At 39.5% G+C, this 24,470-nt stretch overlaps 1 protein-coding gene across 5 annotated transcripts in view; it reads right to left on the reverse strand.

Annotated features, from left to right (window-relative positions):
- AFTPH (aftiphilin) overlaps positions 1-11,823 on the reverse strand; it is a 35,089-nt gene extending 23,266 nt beyond the window's left edge. For 2 of the 5 annotated variants that reach the window (XM_032212868.1, XM_032212873.1), the window contains exons 1-2: positions 11,657-11,823; positions 5,023-6,781 (exon numbers count right to left, since the gene is read on the reverse strand). In XM_032212868.1, the coding sequence (XP_032068759.1) occupies positions 5,023-6,750 (1,728 nt within the window). In that variant the 5' untranslated portion in view covers positions 6,751-6,781; positions 11,657-11,823. Of the gene's footprint in view, positions 1-5,022; positions 6,782-8,978; positions 9,027-11,095; positions 11,593-11,656 lie in introns of those variants that run through there. The other 3 variants (XM_032212870.1, XM_032212872.1, XM_032212871.1) reach the window with 3 other exon arrangements.
- Between the last annotated feature and the right edge of the window lie 12,647 nt (positions 11,824-24,470).

The raw sequence follows: 24,470 nt of genomic DNA on the forward strand, positions 1-24,470 counted from the left end.
TTTAAGCATCAAAGCAGAGGCTAAGTAATCCAGAACAGGCATGGTCAACAAAAAGAAAATTGTTAGAATTTGATATTTTAATTTAACATGTAGCTAATATAATTATTTGCCAAGTAATTAATAATTTGATATTTTAATTTAACATGTAGTTAACATAATTATTTGCCAAGTAATTAATAATTTTCCTATTCTTCCTATTCAAAAATTACAACTTGGTAACAATTTTGAAAGAACCTAGATGACTGCTTCCAAAGGTTTCAGGACACTTGACCTTAAAGCAAGGCTTTTATTTTGCCCACATTATTTTGCTTAATAATTATATTCATGTCAATCTACTCTTTCATCATGGCTTGAAAAGTAGACTGTATATTTAATTATGATCGTTTAAAATTAAAATTATCATAATTTTTACATTAAAAGTATGATCTGCTGTATCCCTGTTAAAAGCTTTGGGCATAGTTCTTAGAGTCCCTCAAAAACTGTCACAGAATTGTCATTTTAAATGTGAAAAGATAAACTATTAAATAAAAATAGACGAATTCTTAAGTGTTTACATGGATTTTGATGTTCTTGATGTAATCTGGAATTAGTGAATCTATCTTTTGTCCCCTTGTCATGGTCAGATCAGTCTGGTGGTAATCAGTTTCTCTAGAAATGTACACCCCCTGCAGGGAGGCAGGATCTGTTAGTTCAATCCGTCCCTAGCGACTAATTGACCTAGATGTATTTCAGAAGAAACTGGCGTTATAACTGCAGATGTTATGTATAGTCCTGCCAAAGTCTTAGTCACCACTTGGAATAGGAAGATGACTTGAGGCTCTGGATAGAATTGCACCCATGTGACCTCTCCTAACTCATAAACCTCTGTGTCTCCCATGATATATGGAGGAACTGAGATGAATGAAATGGATAAAGAGACATCCAGAGTGCTGCTGGAAGAAGACAAGGGAAAAACTCAATTGAACATGCATAAGAGCTGCTATTAAAGCATGATGATTCGGGGGTAAACCATAAATACTTCTCCACACTAATCGAGTCTGTAGATAATTGGCCAGTAACCCTCTTTAAGGTGAATCACTTCCTCCTAGGGAAGGAGGATACAGCGATTCACCTGAAGAGGCGCACTGAGGAATTTTCTGATTTTCTGGAAGACAAAATTGCTCAAATTTGTTCCCAGTAAAATGCTAGCAAGTTTGCTAATCTGGTGAAAGCACCTGAGGCAGTTCTTGTCCAGTTACCTGGAAAAGTCTCACCCCACTGCTCCTGAGGAAATGGACAGGGAGTATTAGCACATGCCCTACCTGGCCTGTGAAAGCTTCTGGGGAGGTGACATGCAGGTAGATTCTGACAGCGATTAATGATTCCCTGTGGGAGGAGGTTTTATCTTTGTAAACCACTTGTAGTCACGGAGTGTGAGTTGAATGGCCATGTGCCATATTTTTCGGAGTATAAGACGCACTGGAGTATAAGGCGCACCAAGGTTTTGAATAGGCATTTTTTTTTTAAAAAAGTAGGTAAGTAGATAGAGGATAGAGAGAGAGAGAAATACAGTAAGTAGGTAGGGAGAGTGAGTATTTAGGTAGTTAAAGGGTGAGAGAGAGAGAGAGAGAGAGAGAGAGAAATATATATAGAGAGAAATATATATAGAGAGAAATACAGTAGGTAGGTGGGGGGGAGAGAGAAGAAAGGTAGGTAGGAAGAGGGATAGAGAGAAATGGAGAGAGAGAAATACAGTAGATAGGTAGGGAGAGCGAGAGAGTAGGTAGGTAGGTACATAGGTAGATAGAGGGAGGGAGAGAGAGAGAGAGAAATATATATATATAGAAATACAGTAGGTAGGTGGGGGGGAGAGAGAAGAAAGGTAGGTAGGAAGAGGGATAGAGAGAAATAGAGAGAGATGGAGAGAGAGAAATACAGTAGATAGGTAGGGAGAGCGAGAGTAGGTAGGTAGGTACATAGGTAGATAGAGGGAGGGAGAGAGAGAGAATTACAGTAGGCAGGTAGGGAGAGAGAGAGAGAAAGTAGGCAGGTAGATAGAGGGATTGTTAATCTTACACGGGAAAAGACCAGAGTACAACAAGACCAGCATACATACACCCGTGAAAATCTACGAAAACAAATACATACATACTTACATACATACATACATACATACATACATACAGAGAGAGAGAGAGAGAGAGAGAGGGAGAGAGAGAGAGAGAGAGAGAAAGAAAGAAAGAAATACAGTAGGTAGGTAGAGGTTTCCAGGTGTATTTATCCATGTGCTGGAGAAGGAAATCGCTGACAATCTGCAGCACCTAAGACTTTTTTTCTGCAGACACATCACTTGATCAATGTAATTCTCATCAACCACTCTAACAAAAGAGCTTTCCAAAAGGAAAAAGGTTTTCCACTCTGCAAACCTCCCAAATATGTCCCCCCCTCTTTTTTTTTGCAAAAATGGGCCCGTTTTTTTTTTCAAAAAAAGAGAGGCACAAATAGCCTTTAGGGGGCTTGCAGAGTGGTCCGGGGGGGGGGTGCGCCAAAAACCAGCAAAAAACAGCCCATTTTTCATCAAAATAATTGCATGTATAGCCTTTAGGAAGCTTATAGAAAGCTGCTAGGGACTGGGGAAGCAAAAACAGGCCTTTTCCCGCTCATTTCTGCCCTTCCCAGTCCCCAGGAGCTCTCTAAAAGCCTTCATAGGGCTATGCACGGCCATTTTGGTGAAGGGGCGGGCTTCGGGAGGCAAAAAATGCTGTTCAGTGTATAAGATGCACCCAGATTTTCAGCCTCTTTTTTGAGGCAAAAGGTGCGTCTTATACTCCAAAAATACTGTAAATGTTCTTAAGTAAATAAAATAAAGCCATGCAATTTCCTCGATTACACTGTTTGCCCTTGCCTTCTTTCAAAAGTAAGCCTTTTAAAATGAATTTCACAAGTACTAACTTGATTTCAGATGAGTCAAGTATAATTATTCATTAATAAAGTATCTAGGATCTCATTAATTCAACACTATATTGTTGAAGTAATATTCATATACAACTTAACTAATTCAACAGAGTTGAAAATAATAATAAAATATTTTTATTTAAAAACAAGGAAATCCCACCAATGAATTCTTACATTAATTGTAATAGATTTTGTTGACTCTTTTGCCATGCATAACTATGTTAGACAACACTGATTTTTTTCAACTTTTGGATGTAAGCTTTTGAAGAACATAAGAAAACCACTCATCCCACTTTTGTAATGAACCCTTCATTTGGCTTAGGTTCTGTATTTCTTCTAGCACATATACATCATGGCAACATAAGAACTTAATTATATTCCTCTCATTAGCTGCCAAGCTTGTTATCACAAAAGAGCAGAAAATTAAAATATTTGGCTCAATAATCTTTAATATGTGGAAAACTGCTCTAGCAAAAAGAAAAAAATGAAGCAACTACAAAAATAGTTTTCTACAAATCTGATCAACCGTGAATTGTATTAACCATATTGTTCCTAGCAGAATACATTTTGCTTGTGTAAACATCATTTTGGGCAGAAATATTATATAGATGTTTACAATGTTTATTTCCCTTAAGGTCACTGTGTATGGAAACAAAGATAAAAAATGAAGACTTGTTCAATATATTCAAGTTTTTATCTGTTCTCTATTGAATTTTTATTTTTTAATGATCCAATTGTATAATCTGAACCAGTGCTTCTTAGTTTTTGTTTCTCTTAGGACAACTTTGCACTTTTTACTTTTACTAGACAACCCATGACTTATTAGGTCATCATTTAAGAAACATTTCCTTATCAGATTCCTCAATGCTTTCAACAATGGCAAAGTTCTTTAAAAAAATCAGAAATATTGAAATATGTATCTGCTTTGAAAGTAGCTCATTTTGAATTATATAGCACAGCCAAACATCAGGAGCTGACCACAGGAAATGCTTTATGACATTTTGTATTAAGTTATATTTAACAATAATTATGTCATTAAATATTTTATAAAGTTTGATGAATTTCAATTCCATGAAAGTCAGAGATTCTGGATTTTTGATGCAATCTCTAAATTAGCCCATTTGAGCTACATTGATTCAAAAATTGTTTTGCCCAGTTAAAAGTTACACATAGACAAACATGAGAGTTTTAGTAGTACATACATGGAGGACCCAAAAAGAGCCGGGTTATATTTGTGGCTATTTCTATATGAAAAATTAAAAGTGATGCATTTGCTGGCAGTACTGTTTTTCACAATTTGTTTGATGGCACTTTAATATATTATTTTTCAACTTAAGTTGACAAATAATTTTGATTTTGTGGAACTCTGAGAAAGTATTGGGGAATTCCCAGACGTCTTAGGAACGCACTTTAAGAAACACAGGTCTAAACTACCAGTGTATTTATTCTATCAAAATACCAGCTATATTATGAAGTAGCATTTTAAAGTTCACAGAACATTACTTTTGCTTCCTTGATACAATCCACTGTTGGTTTTTTTGTTAAGGAACAGTAAACATATTTTCTATAATATCAGAAATGTACATTAGTTCAATTAATTAAAATTTCAGTTAAAATTAAATCAAACATTCTTCCATTTAAAAAGTGGAGAATAAGAGGTATACATACCTTCTATTCTACCAGACAGTACTAAATTCAGTTACAGAACAAATATGTGCTTTCCAAAGTACATTAAATAAATATTATTTCAAACTTGCTTTGTAGATAGTTAGTAGCCCTTTTGTTTGACACAAACAAATACATTTTATGCATACATACATTTTATGCTTTTGGAAAGGTATTCCTCTGTTGTATTTCATAGATCCCTTTCACCAATGCAAAACTACTTGTGGAATTTAGATTAACAGCATTTAATACAGCACAAAGGCTGTGGCTATAAAGGCATTTCCTGCAGTGTCATGTCCAAAAAGAAAAACTGGCAATCTTGCATCTAGTCCCAAACATACTTAACATAGGATAGTCAAACCAATAGCATATGCTTTTCTATTGTAGAAAGAAAGAAAAACAAAAACCAAATATGATAGTTACCTGAGCTGAAACTTGTAATTCTTGCAACTGTTCACTGCCAGCTGGATTAATTGAATCTTCAGCACTATAGGTTGTGCTAACTGTAGGGGATGGCCACACATCTTCTCTAAGATGAGATTCTACTGTTTGTTCATCTTCAAAAGTAGCCCACAAGCAGCTTTCTTTTTGTTCAGTTTCAAAAGCATTCCACTCTGCAGCTTGGTTACCACCAGCTGAACTAAAGTCTGAAAATTCATCCGTGTCTGGAAATCTTTTTGACCCTGAATCAAAATCTCCAAACTCATTCTCTTTCCCATTTTCCAATTCTACGGAGGGTTGTATCTTCTTGATAAAATCAGAAGCAACCATTGGATGTTCTTCCAACAGAGTACTTGAAATCTCATTTGGTTGACCAGGAGCTATTTTTGTTGATTGCTGATGAAGACTACTAGCTGTGAACTCACTACATTCATTACTGAGGTTTTCAAAAGGGGGTTGAAAATGTTCTTGGCTTGCAGAAATTTGAACACTATCCGCAAAAGCAAGAGATCCATTACTAACAATACTAAAATCACCAAAATCATCTTCACTAACATCATTAAATGATGCATGCCCAGGGTCACTTTCACCATTTTTTACTATTTCAGAAACATGTACCTTCTCGCCACTAGGAAGACTGCTAAGACTTTCAAGCCTACTTAGGCTGAGGTCTGCTGTTTTTGCAGCATCGCTGGTGGAAGAAAAAGCATGTTCTTTGTTGTTTCCCGTGCCATGCTCTCTACTTCCTTCAGGATTTTCAATTGTGCCTATTGAGTTCACATTTGTTTGTACAGAAGTGACAGTGTCATTAGATTCCAATTCCGTGCAGTCTTTTTCAACCTTCACATTATTTATTGAATTAGTTTTTGAAATGCAGATGTGTTCACCTTCAGTGAAAGTTTCCCCTTCACATTCACAGCTTTCTTCCTTCATAGATTCTGCCTCTCCAATTCTATTTACATAATTTTCCTGTGCATTTAATACTTTTTTTCCACTAAAATATTTGCATATTTTATTTTTTGTTTCTTCTACCTGGGTTGTTTGTTTATGTGAGAATGTGGCAAAATTCTCATGTGTGCTGGGTATAGAATCCAAATTTAATTCAGTGCTAATTGTTTTTAATCCCTTTGGGTCACTGATACTGTCCAGATCCTCGACTCCCTGAGAGTTTGCTGTATCTGGTTCTGAAAATCCATTTGTTAGAACTTCTGGGCGCGGTAGCCTTTCGCCATTACAGCTGTCTATTTGCTGATCATCATTTGGAACTTTTAGATCAGTCCTAATAATTTCAGAATATGATGATTCCAGTTTTCCAGCTCTTTTTACTTCTACTGGAATTACATCTTCAAATGATGTACCCAGGTTTCTACACTCATATTTTTCTTTAGTACTATCAGGAAGTTCTTTTATAGAAGTAGGAAGTTCTGCAATGCTGTCCTTATTGTTACTATATCTTATTGTGGTAAAAGTTATAACACTATCTACCCTTCCTGAGTAATCGGAGTTAAATGAAGACTTATGTTCTTCTTTTGAACTGGAATACTCTGATGCAAAATCAAAGCTTACACTAGTATTTCCAACATCAGAAAAGCCACCAAAATCACCAAACTCCTCCTCTTCTTCCTCCTCCTCTTCCTCCTCCTCTTCATCTGGTGCATTATCTAATGGGGGAGGGGACGAAGAATACATTCGAACGATGTCTGGTTCCATTGTTTAGTTCTTTATAAAAATTAATTTGCACCTGTAATAAAATAGAAATTCATTGAAACAGACTAGGTGTTGAATACTAATCATTTACACCACTATATTTGAAACGATTCCTTATATTTTATAATGCATAATACAATAAAAACATCAAAGTTCACCAAATAAAACATTTCTTATCACAGCCAATGTGTATAGAAAATGCTCTATACTTGGCACTTTCTGGTAACTCAGCTTACCCACTGGCAGAATCACAAACGTCTCTGTGATTAGACTTACCATTCCATTATTTTTTGCATCACAAACATACACAGAAGATTTTAAAGATTTAAAGATTTTTAAAGTCAGAACAATTCCCTTTTAGGACTAATGGATAAACAGAAAAAGCCATGGAGGATGATTTCAATATATGATTATTGTGGTGATATTATTATATGCACGGAGATGGAACAATTCAAGCTACCTACTATAGAGAAATTAGTAAAATTGACAGATCTTGGTGAGATACTTTTTTGATTAGAGTGGAAGCCTCTTATGGAGTTTTTGCATAAAAGGAAAAAAAGAGCTGTGATTTGCAGCTCTGATAATTACAGGACAGATTAAAGAAAAGAGAAAGAGCTGTGGTGTGCAGTTGTTAGAATGCAGTATTGCAGGCAAACTCTGTCCACTGCCAGGAGTTCAATCCTGACTGGCTCAAAGTTGACTCAGTCTTCCATGCTCCCAAGGTCAGTAAAATGAGGACCCAGATTCTTGGGTGCAATATGCTGACATTTGTAAACTGCTCAGAAAGTGCTATAAAGCACTTTGAAGAGGTATTTGGGTCTACGTGCTACTGCTATTGCTATCATGTAACTTTAAAGAGAAAGGCTAAATTACAATTGTGCTTAAATCTGCTGTGAAAAATATTGGAAACCACTTTGTAATTTTTTTCTATTTTTATTTTTTTTCTTGCCTTTTTTGCTATCACTTTGATTTTCTTTTTCGCTTTTGTTCCTTGTTTTATATTTGTATTAGTTTTTAGTTTTAAAAGACTAAATAGCTTATAATACAAAATTAAGCAGGGGTTTACCTTAAATGATATAAAATGTGTGAATCCTATTTGGATACTTGATCCTTGAGTGTAGAGGGTAAACAGTGTATTCTCTCTTTAGATTTCATTGCCACTTGTTGGCAATGAAAAAGAATGAAAATCTGAGAGGTAGTTAGCTATAGGTGGTAAATGATGTCCCCTTAAATGGTAATTCCTACTAAAACTAAGTCAAGTCCTCCTGCACTTAGCTTAGCCAATTTAAATTTAGATAATCTACAACAGTGGTCCCCAACATTTTCGGTTTGGGGCACAGCAGGGGGAGAGGGGATAGTTCCCTGTGTGTGATAGGCAGGTGCGTGCGAGCGCCCACCACTTGTACGAAGGGAGCTTTGCATGCTTGTGCAAGTGGCTGCACAAGGGGAACTTTGTGCATGTTTATGCGCTCGTCTGCCAATTGCCTGGTGGACAGGTCATGGCCCTGTACCAAGCCTGGGCCTGGGGACCTCTGATCTACAATATTATTTGATTGCAGCTAAGATTCCTCTTAGAAACACTGTTGCAATCATATAAAGATTGATATATTTCATTTGATTATAATGGAAACATGAATTCAGGATATACCTTATATTTAGTGGCTATCATCTTTAGTGCATTAATGTTTTTATTCAGAGTGCAACATTCTACTGAATTGTAGCTACATATATTTCATGAGAATGTATGAATACATGAAAATAGATGGCATTGTTCAACCAACACTGAAAATAGCAGCACACTTCTTGAGATCAAAGAAAAAACTTACAGAGATATCTATTTCATAATATAACAAATGGTTGGGAACTCATGGCTTTTCTCATCCATATTAATATTCGATTTCAATATTTATTCAATATCAAAACTGAAAGCTTGGTCAGCAATTTAGGGTAATATTAACTGTGGATAATGAATTGTGATCTTAAATCAAGGACGACCTGTATTTTGAGGATGGATGTGCTGGTTCCTCAATTCAGTATTTCCCTGTTTTTCCCTAATGCCCTTTACTAGTTCCACTGTTTTGAACAAACAGGAAAAGTTTGGCAAATGGCATGTTGGAGGCAAAGTTTCACAAAGGACTTTGAGACAGAGCAAGTTAAAGAAAAATATCCTACTTTTGAGACTTAATTTGGTGTCAGGCTTAGATAATGGGAATCTGTGTGTTCTGTCCTACCTTAGGGACGAAGCCGTCTGGGTGACCTTGGGCCAGTTATTTCCAGTCCTAGAAAGAAGGCAAACTACTTTTGAACACCCTTGCCAAGAAAACTGCAAGGACTTGTTCAGGCAGCCCCCAAGAATTAGACAGGATTGATGGAAGAAAAATTCCATCAAAATTGAAGTGAGTTAAAAAACATAGCTTTGAAGTTTTGGCAGAGTACCTTGTAATAATTAGCAATAAAAAGTAGTAGGCAGTTAACAGGAAAACCAAGATATCTAGAGAAGAATCACACATTTTGGAATTTCCTTGCCTTAAACACTAAAGCATTCATACAATGTACCTGTCCTGGAACTTTTTATAACTCAAACTGAAGTTATGTACCACACCTTTAGCTGGTTCTATAGCAAAGATGTGTGTATTATATTTAATGTAAATTAACAGGAACAGATTTAAGCTTAGACATATTTAGAACAGACCCACTGAAATTTAAATCCCCTTAACAAATCCAAAGTATTATATAACCAACTCATTTCAGTGGGTCTACTAGTTATTAGTGTGATTCAACGCAAAATTTAATTTTTCTCACAGGATTGTTTCTACAACTTCATTTATTTATTTGATTTGAGGTAATTCCAGGTGGCCTACATAATTTAAAAAGACAAAAAAGAAAAGAACATGCACAAGACAAAATTACTTAATGTAATACGAAAGAAAACAATCCTGGACTCAACAACCTAACCTCAAATGGGAGCAAATCCCATTTTCAAAGACATAGGTACCTCTTGTACGGCGAGAGCCATACAAATCTCGAGGGACATGCCGTTCCAGATGACAAGAGAGAAAGTGTGCTTTCAGGGTCCCATTAGATGACTAATTGAAGGGACTGGAGCACCCCTACTCTTCCCAATGTTATCTGACGGGCAGAAAACACTGGAGAAACATGGTCTCTCAAATGATGAAGTCCTCTTCCATGAAGGACTTTATAAGTGACAATCAGTATTTGAAGTCATGTGGCAACCAATGCAATTCACACAGCACTGATGACACATGGGCATTTAAAACATCCTCATTACTACCTGTGTTGCTGCATTCTCTCTTGCTTACAAGTGCATGAAACATCAAAACAAAAAGTATAAAGTCCTGCTCTCTTAAAGTCATATATGAATTTTTACAACATGTTAGTTCAGGAATTTTGGCATACTCTTCTTCTCTTCTTCTTCATATGAAAATGTACTTTAAAAAGGAGAGGTTACATGGCAAATATAGAGAATTAAATTTTGTTTTTTTAAAAAGTCAGTGAAAATATCATAGAGAGATTTGGTGACTGGGCGAGAACTCACAAATGTAGCTTTTTTCTCCTTCTGTAAAAGAAGTCAATTCTTGAATAGAGATAGTTGACTTCACATCTCTCTTCCAGTTGCAGGAAGTACTCCTCTGATATCACAAAGAAGTAAAATAGGAATACCACAGGAGTACTTTGAGAAAAACAGCAAATCTCTTGAATCTAGTGCAGGGGTGTCAAACTCAAGGCCCACAGACCGGATCCAGAAATGCTCAAATGTGGCCCATGGGGCTGGCCTGGAAATAGCAAAGGACCGGCCTGCGGTGCCTCTGGCAGCCAAAATGAGGCATGCACGGCCCCCTACAATTCCAATGAAACAAAAGATTAGAGGGGGAGTAGTTCAGTATTTTTATGAGAATTTTTAATTGAAACCTACTTTTTAACCTTTAATGTAAGGACAAAAATAAGACGATAAGTGCCAACTTCCACAATGTTGCTGTGGCATTAAACAGCTGTTTTAACTCTCTCTCTCTCTTTGCTTTCAAAATGAACAGTTATTATCTTTCAGCACTTTTCCAATGAGGAGAATGAGAATCTTGACTCTGCTGTTTATAATACTATCCTTCAGATTGGAATCCCCTAATACACTCATCTTAAGGGTTAAAACAACACTGTGGATAGGTAGTGGGAAGCAATTCCAGCAACCTAATTTGTGTCACACTTCCGCAATTAAAAAAAACACTAATATGGCACAGTGCCAATTAGCATAAAATCACCACTGCTTGACCCGTCTTCACCTATGGAGGAACGAGAGAGGGGAAAGAAGAGATGAAGAAACCCCGGTACTTACAGGCCAGCGATGCAGCAGCTATTATTATTCCTGCCTTAGGAGAACAAAGACAAGAGACAAGCTTGGGAACAACTCCAGAAGAAACCCAACACCTCTGACTGCACAAACCAGGCCAAGAAGAAGAAGCACGACGTCAGGACTCATTCCTCCATCCCTTCCCTGGTTGTTTTCTTCCAACTTTCAAAGGGAGGAAATGCGCTCGTCTAGTAATTGAGAGGAAGAGGGAACCTTCCGGGATACATGGCGGTTTCCTTCCCGCTTTGGACTTTTCCAAAGACACGTTACTCGCAGCAACACGCTCCCCCGCATCCGGGAAAAAAGGGGCTGTTGGCTCGTACCCCGCCACCCGAAACGGGGGGGGGACTCACTCCCCTATTCAGACCCGAAGGATGCGGGGCGGAGCGAAGAGGGAGGCCGGCGTACAGGTGGCGGCGGCTTCCCTTCCACGCTCCGGACTATGGGAGACAGCAGGCAGCTGAGGCGAAGGGTCCCGGCTGGCCGTCCGGCTGAGCGCCTCCTCACATCAGGCAACGGCGGCGGCAGCAGCCGTTGGTTTCTTACCTTTGGGCTCCTGCAGGGGCAGCTGGGCCGGGCATGGCCGGGCCAGACGGGACTGGGAGGGTGACTCGAGGCCTCCCGCGGCAACCGCCATTAAGGTGAATCCATCTCGAACTTCCCCCTCCCGCCCCAAGAGCCCAGGAAACGCCTTGGACTGACCCACCTCCCCTCGCCGCCCACTTAGTTCGCCGCTTCCCGGCATGCCGCGCGGCTAAACGCTCCCCTAGCTCTGCGTGTCCCTCCACCGCGCAACATCCTGTGCCAACGTCACATCTGGTGGGAGCGAGGTGGCAAAAGCTTTTTTTCAGATCGTCGACTTAGTTCGCCGTAATTATTTTGGATCTAGTGGTCCCATGATGAAGAGATCTATAAAGTTCTATAAATCCCGAGCCTTCCGGAAAAGCCCACTTCTGTGGTGTTGAATCGGAAAGCATCAGAAGCCGAGTTTCTCTCTTAACTTTCCCTATGCCCCAGTCTATTTGCCAAAGGAAGCGAGATCCGCCATATCAAATGTGGGCACGCTTGATCCATAGCGGAACGGGATGGCCATTTTGAAGTCTGCGGGAAAAGGAAGCTGAATCGGTGCATAGGCAGCCATGTTTGGTGAGGCCGGAATTCCCTTAGTTGGCGGGGGGGGGGGGAGACTTCGGACCCGCAGTCTACGTCGGGCCCCGCCTCGCGTACAACTTGGTCTCTCAGCTGCTACAGTTGCAGTTCTGACATCTGCATGCGCTCCAGGGGCTGCTCGGATCGCTGGCGAAGAGGGCGGTGCCCGGGAATCCTAAAGTTTATCCGAACTATCGTTATGGTCGGGTTTTACCTGTGAACGCTACAAAGCCCAGCATGAGATACATAGAGATCTTAAAGAGAATTGTAGATTAATAAGATAAAGCTGGCGAGGTCCAGGGAGAAAAGTTTGATCTTCTCCCCATCCTCGTTTTTCCAACTTTGAAGGGCAAAGCAAACCAAAGTCATGCTTGCCTCTGCCCACTTGTACTAGGAAAGCGGGCTTCGTACTATGTGGGTTTAAATTTTTAGCAGGTTGATCTAATGGTGAAGGCACCCGACTAGAAACTGGGAGACGGGAGTTCTAGTGCTGCCTTAGGGCCAAAGCCAGCTGGTGACTTTGGGCCAGTTACTTCAATTCAATTCAACCTTTATTGTCAATGCACAGCATGTGTACAATGAGATTGGCTGAGCCTCCCTTCGTGCACCCCCCCTCCCCAATAAATACATATCAACTTACAGCCCTAGAAAAGAGGCATGGCAAGTAGTCACCAGGTGTCAAAAGCTGACTCCAAAGGACACTCTCCTCCTTTACTTAAGCCTATACAAATGACTACTTTCATTTGCTAATCATGTTATTTTATTTATTTACTAGCTGTACCCGGCCACACGTTGCTGTGGCCCAGTCTGGTTAAATGGAAAAGAAAGAAAAGAGAAAGTGCAAGTTTCTAATATGTTTAATTTCACAATTCTTGTGGGTATACAATATTTTTTGTTGTTCCACTGTCTGTAGATATAGAGGTTGTCTGGTTTGCCGACTCTAGAACACGCAACATATAATTGTCCATGTGAGAAACAATTTTCAATTGCTGGAAAGGCGTTGGACCGGGCACATTTACCAACAGCATGTGAAGAAAGAAACATTCCCAGGGTGGTTCCCTCCAGGCAGGGTCAGCAGTGGCAAGGTTTGTGAGGGTCTTGCCCACCCGGCGGGCCCTGCCACCTGCTGCACCGGCCGTGGCTCCCCCGGCAAAGGCGGCCCCCGCATGGAAGTGAGCCATGGTGGCCCCTGCAAGCCTGGTGCCCTTCAAACTCCCCGTGATGGGCAGCCTCCGGAGCGACGGGCTGGATAGGGCCCCTCCGGACATGGACGGGGAAACCCCAGCATGGGAGGGAGGCTGGGGGTCTCCCCTGTGGGCATAGTCAGGTGGCGGGTGGGTGCTGCCATTGGTCAGGCCTCGGGGTGGAGGCGGCTTAAGGGTGGGGGGAAGCAGCCGAGGGATGGCGCAGGCGCCGCCCTGCTGCAGACAGCAAAGGCCCGGCGGAAGGGGAGGGGAGGCTGAAGGGCTTTGGCTCCCCTTGGCAGAAATGCCTGAAGCTCATCGGAGGAGGGGCGGAAAGGGGAAAGGGTGCAGCCGCAGCCCAGCCACACATATAAAGGGACCATCGGGACGAAGCTGGAGAGAGGCCGAACTGTTCCGAATATACTATACTCACGAAATGAATGCTATGGTAAACGACACAGCTCAATTCCAACGCAATGTTACACGAAATAATTAAATCAAAATGAAAATAAATCGAAATCTATGAAAATTCAATATAACAATGCTATCAGAAACATTGAAATGGAATCCTGAAATATTTAGTATAGCATGTGTTGCTTTTACGTCCAACGGATGGTGCTGGTTTTCAAAAAAGCATGTTTTTACCTGTCGCAGGTGTGACATCTATATAATATAGGTATATAAAAACACATGCACTATTAAATGCAACGTTGGGTCAAAATTTCAAAGCAATTGGTGAAGAACTTTTGGAGATTTAAGATTTTGAATAAATGAACATTTACATTTTTATTTATATAGATTATATTTTTTATCCCATCTTTATCTGGGCTGCCAAAATCTGAACAACTGGATGGCAAGAAAGAGTTAGGATTTCTTTTTATTTTGAAACCTCTCTTTGCTGCCATCTTCTTTTATCCAGATCTAGAAGCCCTGTCTAAAGTCAGGATCTTGAAAAAAAAATAAGAATCTGTAACTACAGGCATTTCTAAAGTTAAAAGTTTTTAGAAAATTTTGTGGCTTATATTTGTACAGAAGTGTAATCCTCAGGAATGTCGCTCTAATCAGTTGAAATGGGATGAAGAGGCAGGATTAGGAAAGAGGAAAGTAGGTATGTCCAGACCATTTGCCGCGGTCTCTAAATGTTCAGCAGAGTCCACCCAGAATATGGGTAGCGGACCATTTGGAAATCCTAACGGTCTAATGTCACCTCTGGTGGAAATGGGTGACCATATAGATGTGAAAAATAAATATAGATTAGACTTGGTACTTTAGAATCATCCTGGAAAATAGCAATGGCAAACATTTTTTTTATTACCAGGAAAGCTACATTGGCATGTCCACAATAGTCAGTAGAAGTTGTTGGACTTTACTGGAGGAAATATTGCCTTTTATATGTAGCTACAATCCAATTGGCATTTATAGGTAATTTTTCATTAACAACCATTCATTCACCAATTGTTCAAAGTTGTGACTACTGTACAAGTGATACTTAAAAATGGTCCTCAGATACAGCCATTGCAGCACGCTTGTGATTGCAATTTGAGCACTTGGTAACATCCCTGTCTCCATTTCATAGTATCTGGCTGGGATCAAATTGACTTTGCCTGTTGAAAAGTTACAGTCACATAAGATCCTCACTTAACAACAGCAACTGGAACTGCCAGGATTGCAGTCGATAATTCTAGTTCTTATTACCATCATAATCCGAGGATACTTGTACCTTGGAGAAAAAACTGTATACCTACCCTGTTTCCCTGAAAATAAGACCTCCCCGGATAATAAGCCCAATCGGCTTTTGAGTGCATAAGCTAAAATAACCCCTCCCCCCAAAATAAGCCCTCCCTGAAAATATTGCAACACAGCAGCAGCCATGAGGTTACCATGCTCACCACCCCTGCACCTCAAAAATAATAAGACCTCCCCAAAAATAAAACCAAGTGCTTATTTTGGGGGGGGGCAAAAGAAAATAAGACCCTGTCTTATTTTGGGAGAAACACGGTATGCCTGATACATTAAAGCTAACAAAACTGGCCTGGAAAGCAAGGGTGGCCACTAGATAGGGGCAGAGTCAAGGGTACCTGAATCTTGTTCCTGCCACCAAGTGATCATTGAGATGTTTCCAACTCAGATTTGTTAGATAAACCCAATGGCCAGGATGAAAATAGTTTCTATGAAAAAATAGTTGGTATTGGAATCACCTGTCTACTCTAATATTAGCCTTCCCTCACATATGGATTTTGGATCGCAATGCCTGTGACTTCACTGGTTTGACCAAGAGCCACTGGCCAGAGAAGGCTATACATTTTAAAAATCCTGCAAATAGAACTATTAGAGTAAATATTTATCTCTGCAGGAGGCAGGGATACCTCCATTTGAGAGGCAGCTAAATAAACATTACAAAGATTTTGATACTGATAGATTTAAAAAATGAACAGTCTTCCATTAATAAGCATGAAAATATGCAAGTCAATTTGCTCAGTTTTGCCCTACAGCATCTGCATGAAATGGGAGTGTTGACTTTAAAAAATAAGGATTTTTTTCTGAGTAGTAATGTCATATTGCTGGCAAATATTGGTACATTTGGTGGATGAGGAATGTTTTTATTCTTGACAAGTTTCAGTATCCACAGCTTTTGGATAAACCCTAAATTGTCCCCAAGCAAAGAATATCATTCAACTTAATTTATTTTAATCATTTATTAGCAATTTCAAAACGAATAGGAATACTTAAATTAACAGGAATAATAGGCAGTGAAAAGATGCTTTGCATGGCTGGAGGATCATAAAGCACACAAATTGCCACCCCTTTAAAAAATATACATCTTTTCCTGAACTGACCGGGTAGATGTAGATTTCCACAAAAATATATGTTTGAGGTAAGGAAGTGTTGATAGCCTGCATGTATCTACTCTAAAGCATCTTTTTGGCTTTGGATCCAGTGTGTTTTACATTCCTGCTTTATGTTCTTTAAATTGTTCTGGCATGAGGTATAAATGGCTAAAAATAAGAGACCTTAAAAAACCATGTTCAATTCACAGATGGTGTCCTCAAAAGATCTCTCACAGAAAGGTACAAGATTCTGAAAAGACATCTTTTGTCATAATACTGAAAAATTTCTGAGTTTGATGAACTCCACTATAAAAAGAGTGCAAATAGAGTAGATCTCAGTGCACACATTAAAGAAATCAAAGATCTAATAGTAGATTCCTGGCTAAAATGTTTATTTAGACCTGTGAGAAATGGTCACTACCAAAAAAAAAGTTCTATTTGCTTCTTTTGACTCTTCTAGATCAGAGCTATAAATCTGAATTTTAGAAGCAATAATTATCTTGGGTCTATTTATAAGCCTTAATTTCTTCTAGATTCTCTCTTTCCTGCTGAATCTTTATATCCCAAAAGGATAAAAACACTTTTTTTTTTAACCTGAATAGGGAGGAGTTGTGGGGAATTTCAATTTTGCTATGGGCTCTCCAGCCAATTGTTAATCAGGTCTTGATTCCATATCCAGGAAGTAGTTTTGATGTGCAGGGGGGCATACAACCATAATAGACCTAGAATGCCTCTACTTTGTGTTTTTGAAGCACAGTCTCTTATATCAATTTCTACACAGTGGCATCAAAAGGGAATGATAGAAGGAAGTTGTATAATTCTTCAGTTACCCACCTTCTTATTCTGAGGCCTTCTTCCAGTTAGACAACTAGACACAGTCACAAAAATTTGCAGTGTAAAACCTAGTAAGGAAAAGAGTTAAGTTACAAAGTTAAAGCAAATGAAAGATTAAATATCCCTTCTACTTTGCCTTTAGTTTCCTCTCTCTAATCACCTCTCAGTACCTTTTTCCCGAGCCTTAGCTACCGTATGGCTATCAGCGCCACATTTATGAGGGGACTATTCTAAAAACTCAGGAGCAGTCTGGTAGCATCTTTTCTAGGTGAATCACTTAATCAAAAGACATAGTTTTCATGAGCTACACATGCAATGGAGGACTACTATTCTGTATTTGTATGGCTGATATAGCTTAGTGCCTTGAATCAGCAGTTGTGTTTCCACCACAACCCCACCCCAGCCTGCACTTTGAGTGATAAAGAAACCGGGCCCTTTCTGAATCACTGAAAAATCTGATGACTGTATCTAAATTTTTACAAGCTATAGTCAAACCAGCAAGGCAGGGCCTGCCCATCATCAATGTTGATTTTGGCTACCATGGCCAGCTCAGAACAAAATAGTTCATTCTGAAAGCTTCTCTGAAGCTTTTTTTCAAGCCTATTCTGATTCTTATGGGGAAATGCTTATTCCTCCGCAACGCCCATGATTTCATGAAGGCCTATTCAAAAAAGTACTACTTGGCTCCTGAAGGGCAACAAATATTCTTACGTGGCACTATTTAAGTGCCTAAGTACTTAGAAAATGTATTTGAAAACCAGAGGCATCTAAAAGTGCTCTAAAATAAATGAAATTTGTGGCTTGTAATTTCCTTATTTTGGGAATGATGTTCGACCATCGTTTTCGAAGAGGACCTTGACATCTAACAGGTTGTGGGCTGTCCAGGGTGTGTCCTCAGGTGGCTGGTAAGGCCTATACGGCACGGAACGTTCTGCCACATGTTGGGCAGACATGTGAGCATCATTGTTGCCGCATTTGCAGCCCTGGCTTATCTTGTGCTATGGTTGTTCTTGGTCTTCAAATGTCTGGAAGCCTTGGTGGATCAATATGCACCATGTCGATTGATCTTGTGCCAGGGTTTTAGAGGAGGTGGTGTTGATATTGAGGGAAGCTTTGTATCCCTTCTTTTGTCTTTGTATCCCTTCCTTTGTCCCCCAGACGATTGCTTTCTTTGAGACAGCTCACCATAGAGGAGTGTTTAGGGATACAGGGGGTCTGGTATCCTTGCAACATGTCTGGGCTTTCCTGAGCAGGGTGGGAACGGGTGGCAGGGGTGCTCTGGAGAGGACTTCTGTGTCTGGCACTTTGTTCTCTCACTGGAACCTCAGAGGTCTGTGGAGGCAGGTCATGTGGAAATGGTTTAATTGCCTAGAGTGCCTACTATATACAATCCAAGTCTCACTGGCATACATCAAGGTAGTTAGCACAACTGCTTGATAGACTTTGAGGTTTGTAGCAAGGCTTATTCCACAGTGGTCCCATTTTCGGAAAATAGAAGTTAAAAAAAGCAGACAATACATGCAATCATTTTTGGAAGATCTTCCGGTTAGGATCCCTGAAAATTACAAAAGTACAACTTTACTGATGGAAAAATATCAATAATCCATGCAAAATAATCTTATGGGTAGTAGCCTTATTTAGTCTTCACTATTCAGTAATAAAAGGAGGATTATACAGAGCAGCCAGAATCAACAAACAGGCATCATATATATTTTTTGACTTCCTAAACCCTGACTTTTCATGTAACGGATTACAACTTCAACAGATTAGGGAAAGCTGAGTATGAGTTGAGTTGAGTATGAAAGCTGAGCTCACCACTGCTTGCATGTGGAGAGGCAAGTAGCAGAACAATTTTGCCCATTTATATTATTTAAACTTTTATATACAGTATATAAAGTTTGATTTAATTACATAATTAAACTGCATGATTTAATAAATGTCTGCATTTTACAGTAACATATTCACTGTTAGTCTTACTTCAGAAAGTCTCCCAATTATATTTCTTCACGCAGATATAAAGGTATGAAAAACACTGAAACTCCATTTTTCAAAATTAAGTTTTTATCACTACTCTGAATTCAGAAGTTTTCAGTTCAGTTTGTTAATTTTAGATATTTCTGCAGAGATGGTTATTTTTCTCAAGAAACTGACTTGTTCAATATTGTAGTTTTATCATGATTGTGAAATAAATATCTCCTTCTGTTTTTAAGATTTCATTTATTAAAGTCCTTGCTTCATCTAAATTTTGTTCACTATCCTCAACTATAGGATTTTTGAAAAACAAGAGAAGACAAAAATAAAGCAAGGACTTTTATTTGGATTTTACTCCTAGTTGTTTCAAGCACTAATAAACCAATAAAATTCTTGCTGAGATGTTCCTGAAATCCCTTCCATGGAATTTCAAAGCTATTCTTTGAACATTTTTTCACTTCTTATCTGAAGGACTTCAGATTACAGGGTTTGCAGTTTTCTATTTAATTCTAGTTTCACAGTACGACACTTTAAAATAGTTTGGGTACATCTGACAGTCTTTATGATTAACAAACTTCTGCAGATTATTTCTTGAGTCCAACAGGGATATTTTTCTCCATGCTTGACAGTAGATTGAAATTCTGCATTTTAACATTGTTAACATTGCTTGTTGGCTAAACTCTGAAGTTTGAGGTGTAAAATAATTTTTTTTCCAGTGCATACTGTAATAAGAACCTTCTCCAACTTGTCCAACTATGTTCCCTATATATCTCCCAAAACATCAGGTTGAAATAATGCAAGAATATACCCATAGGGGAAAATCAAAAGGAACCATAGGATAACTTCAGAAGAAAGTTCAAGAGGTTTTTTTTTAATAACTGGGAAATTTAACATAAGGGGGATTGCAGTCCTAATTTTAAAAAATCCTCAGCATTAAACAGAATTAGATGTGTCCATAAATTATATAGGTATAGTATATAGCTGGTCTGAGGATCAGGTAGTTGCCCTATAAACATTGTAACTCTATTAGGATACTCTTTAGATTGATGTTCATATATTTTGAAGCAATTTGGGTAATTGTAAATTGTGGTTTGTATATTGTATATTATGTCTTTATGCTTGGCTTAGCTTAATAGAATTTGTTGGTTTTAAAAATGTTAAATGATCTGGATCAAGAATTGTAATACATGATTTTGCCATTATCTTCCTACTTTGCAGTATTTCCCACCACAGAAGGAAACACCTACCTGCCCAGATCAGGAATTCCCAAAGTGACTGAGACCATGCTCATAGTCTTGTTTATAAAAACACAGCTTGGATAGAATTGCTAAGAGATTATTCCACAAACAATCAACATAGGCTTTGTATTGTGTGGCTGTACAATGCCACAAGATGGCACCCTATGCTTGAGGTCCATCCAATTTCCAACATGCCAGAGAACAGCACTTTGTAAACAGCTTCCATGGATGCTTTAACAATAAATGTTATTGAGCATGATTATGAGGCATTTTATGATACTAACATTCTTCCAGAAGGAAGTCTTAAAACCAACCATGTTGTAGTAGTTAGTGCTAAGATCAAAACACTCATCTGATTATTATATGTCACTTTGGGGCATCTGCATCATGAGTCAGTGGATTGGAATGGATGAACCAATTTGAGCATGCATATAATAGTCTTCATATTCTGTGTCATTGACATTAACATGGCCATCACCATCATCATTTTGTTTACCATCCAAAAATCTTCACCAGAGATTGCAATATTTAAGTTAGTTACTTTGGGTGATTGATAACACCCAAAACTGAATTAGAAAAGCTTTAGAACATGATTGCTCTTACTGAATGACCAACAATTAAGATTCCATGTAAAAATTAAAGTATGAAGGAAAAGAAAAACACTGCCCCCCACCTCTCATATGCTCTTAGAAAAGAAAAGACTGGATGGTTACCTGTCTGAAATAGTATAGAGTTTCCTGCTTGACCAGGGGGTTGGACTAGAAGACCTCCAAGGTCTCTTCCATCTCTATTCTGATTGATATATTTTAATGGACTATTTATTCATTTTAGCCCAATTCAAATTAACTGTTACAAATTCTCTCTTAAATCATTTATTAAAGCCTTTCCCTGTCCATACCCTCCATAAGGTAGAGAGATGATATTTGAGGTCCTCCTCAAGTTTACAATGCTATATAACAAAATACTTTCAATAATACTAGTTACTGATTAAACATGGGGGTAGCCAATCTGTTTTCCTCCAGGTGTTTTCAGCTAACGAGGTATGTATGGAAGCTTAGTACTTGTCTTAAAAAAACTGAAGACACCAGGTTGTGTATAATTTAACTGAACAAGTGCTGCCTTTTTCTGTTTGGAGGGAGCTGGTTTTATGCTACACACCACCTGAAATCTAAACTTTTGAACAATCTAAAAATCACTGCAATCTCAGACTACATAGACTACACTGAAGTTGAACTAAACAGTGTGATGAATAAGTCAATTGAGAATGCGGTGGGCCTTATTAGTGCAGGAACTGGAAATAAAGCAGGTGCATAATGTGTGCAATTCAGATTGCTGTGTCACAATTAGGCCCTGGAAGAGTGAGGAAAAGAGCATAATGGGGAGCTTAACATTCATAGTGTTTTGTAGCACCTTCCTGATGATACCAAAATAAGGTATTTGAGGTAATCGAGCATTAAAGAAAAATGGTCTGACGTAGGTTTTGGATCCTGTTGATGGCAGAGCTACCCCTAACATTGGGCAGAATGAAGTGACTACCTCAAATGGCAGATTTTAGGAAGCCACAGAGGCAGGTCTCTGCCAGCAATTCTTCCTGAGCATCTCTCTAATGGAGGACAGAGGTGTGTGTCAAATAATCTTCTAGGTTTCTCAGGGACAATTGAAAATATCAGTCTTCAGAATTGAAGTGAAAATCCCACTACCATGGAATTTCCCTTTATACCCAAGGGTGTGCTTTTTTTCCGCCTTAGGCAACACACATTGTAGAGATGGCTCTAATTAACAGGAGCTTAATCATTGAATACCAGAATGGAAATCTGGTATTAGACTTGATTCAGCTTTGATTTGATTTAATTAGGATTTGAAACATTTGCAAACAATTGATAATGAGTTCCCACGGATAATAATTGGTACTAGTAATTTTGTGGGAAACATGATTGCTTGTCTATTACTTTGTCCCTAATGTTGATCGTCTTAGTAAACTTTAGAAAAGTTTGTAGAAACGTGTTCAATGTCCAATGAAAAGGTCCTGTTAATTCGGGTCTATTGGTTTGGTATTGTACCAAAAGCAGAAGCAAGATTATTGAAGGTTACTTTAAAATAAGATGATATCTGAACAAAATGAATGAGATGTTCATTTAGCAGATGTGAACCAATTGTCAGCTACTTTCTTTCATGGAGAGAAATTGGCTTTCTCTGTATGTATCCATTCTGTACATAGTCTAGAGAATGTCTTGCTTGCTCTTCAAAAGCTAACTAAAGCTCATTTGGAAGCGGAACAGAAGATGCTGTTCTGCCATATGGAATTCTCTTCCATTGAGGTGAGCTGGGATTTGTGGTTTTATGCATATAAGGTGTCAACTGAAAATACATGGGCTTCAGTAGTGGGTTTCAAAAAAAATTGGAACCTCTTCTGTAGGTGTGGCCTGCTTTCTGGGTCCACTGGTGGAACCTCTTCTAACCGGTTCGGTAGATTTGACGAACCGGTTCTACCGAATAGGTGCGAACTGGTAGGAACCCACCTCTGATGGGCTTGCACAAACATTTTTTCTGTTAGTAGGTACATATTAAGTTAATAAATTGTTGTTAATTCTGACAAAGTACTGATAGCTACCTCTAATGATTGGATACTGTAAACTTTTTCTACTAATTGAGGATGCTGTAATCCGACATAGTTTACAAAGATGATCAGTATAATACAGAGGTAGCTGCTTGATATTATACTATGGTTTTATGATACTATTATTATTTGTGATATGTTGATAATCTATATTATTATAATTGTCATATAATTTAATAAATTTATGTGTATTCTGTGTTATTCTATAAGATGCCTAGAAACGTATGATGGAAGGAACCTTGCCCACTGCTTGCGCAGCACCTTACGCAGCACACTGAAATTTAGCATGCTTCACAATGGGGGAGACAGGATCCCCACCGCCTCCTGGAGCCCATTACAACTCAGAGCCACAATACGACTCTGCATCACTCACCCCTGGCAACGGCAGCAGTGTGAGACACAATGCAGTTCAGGCCAGCGGGCAGGCAATGAGGTGGTGGCAGCGGGCAGTGTCTGTAGAGTGTGGTGCCTGGTTCTCCTGTGGGTTGCACTTCGTAGGCACTGCAGTGTGGAGGTGAGCCTGGGTCTTGCTGCAGCCAACAGAGGCCACCAGCAGGCTTATTAAGGAGGACCGCTCTGCCCCAGCCTTGCATTTTCCAGCCTGAGCTGTTTGGAGTGAAAAGCATGCAACATGCTGCCACTAAGCTCCCAGGTTCCCCGCACGAGCAATAGAAGAAAGGGAGTCTGATTGTGGTGGGGAGGAGAAGGCAGAGGGCAGGCATTTCCAAGGCCAGTCCTAGAGAGAGACAGAGATCTGTGCGCCTTGCCTCCTCGCGGCTCTAATTCTTAAAAAAAATGGGGGTTGTACACTGGGGGAATCGGCGCATGGAATAAGAGAAGAGGAGAGTGTGGAATGACTGGGTGGGGAAGGCATACCGGAGCAGTCAGGGAACAACTCGGCTGCAGCGTACAGAGCTTGGTGGAGGAGAAGCAATGGTTTGGAACAGGGGTGGGTTCCGGCTTCTGTTACTGCCGGTTTGCTCAGGGATGTGCTTCGCGCATGTGCTAAGCGCCCATGCACAGTAGTAAAAAATTGTTTCTGCACATGCGCAGAAGCAAAAAATAAGATGGTGCCTACGGTGGTGCCGATAAAACCAGCTTGCAGGCATGGGCGGCCAAGTTACTACCTGCTCAGCCGAACCAGGCCAAACCGCTAGGAACCCACCTCTGGTTTGGAGCTTGAAATCCAGCAGAAGAAATCCAGACAGAGTGGTAGACTGAGCTCCCACTATGGGCAATGCAGGAAGCATGGACTCTCAGCAGACGGACTTCAGGGCACACAATCTACCCCTCAAGCTCCCAATGCCCAAACTGGGTGAGCTGGAAAAGAGATTTGCCATAGTGTTGGTGAGTACAGACCGAATGGGCTTTTTGCTGAATGGTATCTAGGAAATTGGCTTGTCTCTGCAGCAGCTGAGCCATTGTTTGCCAGTGGGCAGGCAGTGAGGCAGCAGGCCTTGCTGTGAGTGACATCAAGTTGGTCATGCCCACTCAAGTCACATGACACCCACCCAGCCATGCCCACCCAGCCGATCACTA

This window comes from Thamnophis elegans, chromosome 3 (assembly GCF_009769535.1).
Source record: "Thamnophis elegans isolate rThaEle1 chromosome 3, rThaEle1.pri, whole genome shotgun sequence".
NCBI classification, from domain to species: domain Eukaryota; kingdom Metazoa; phylum Chordata; class Lepidosauria; order Squamata; family Colubridae; genus Thamnophis; species Thamnophis elegans.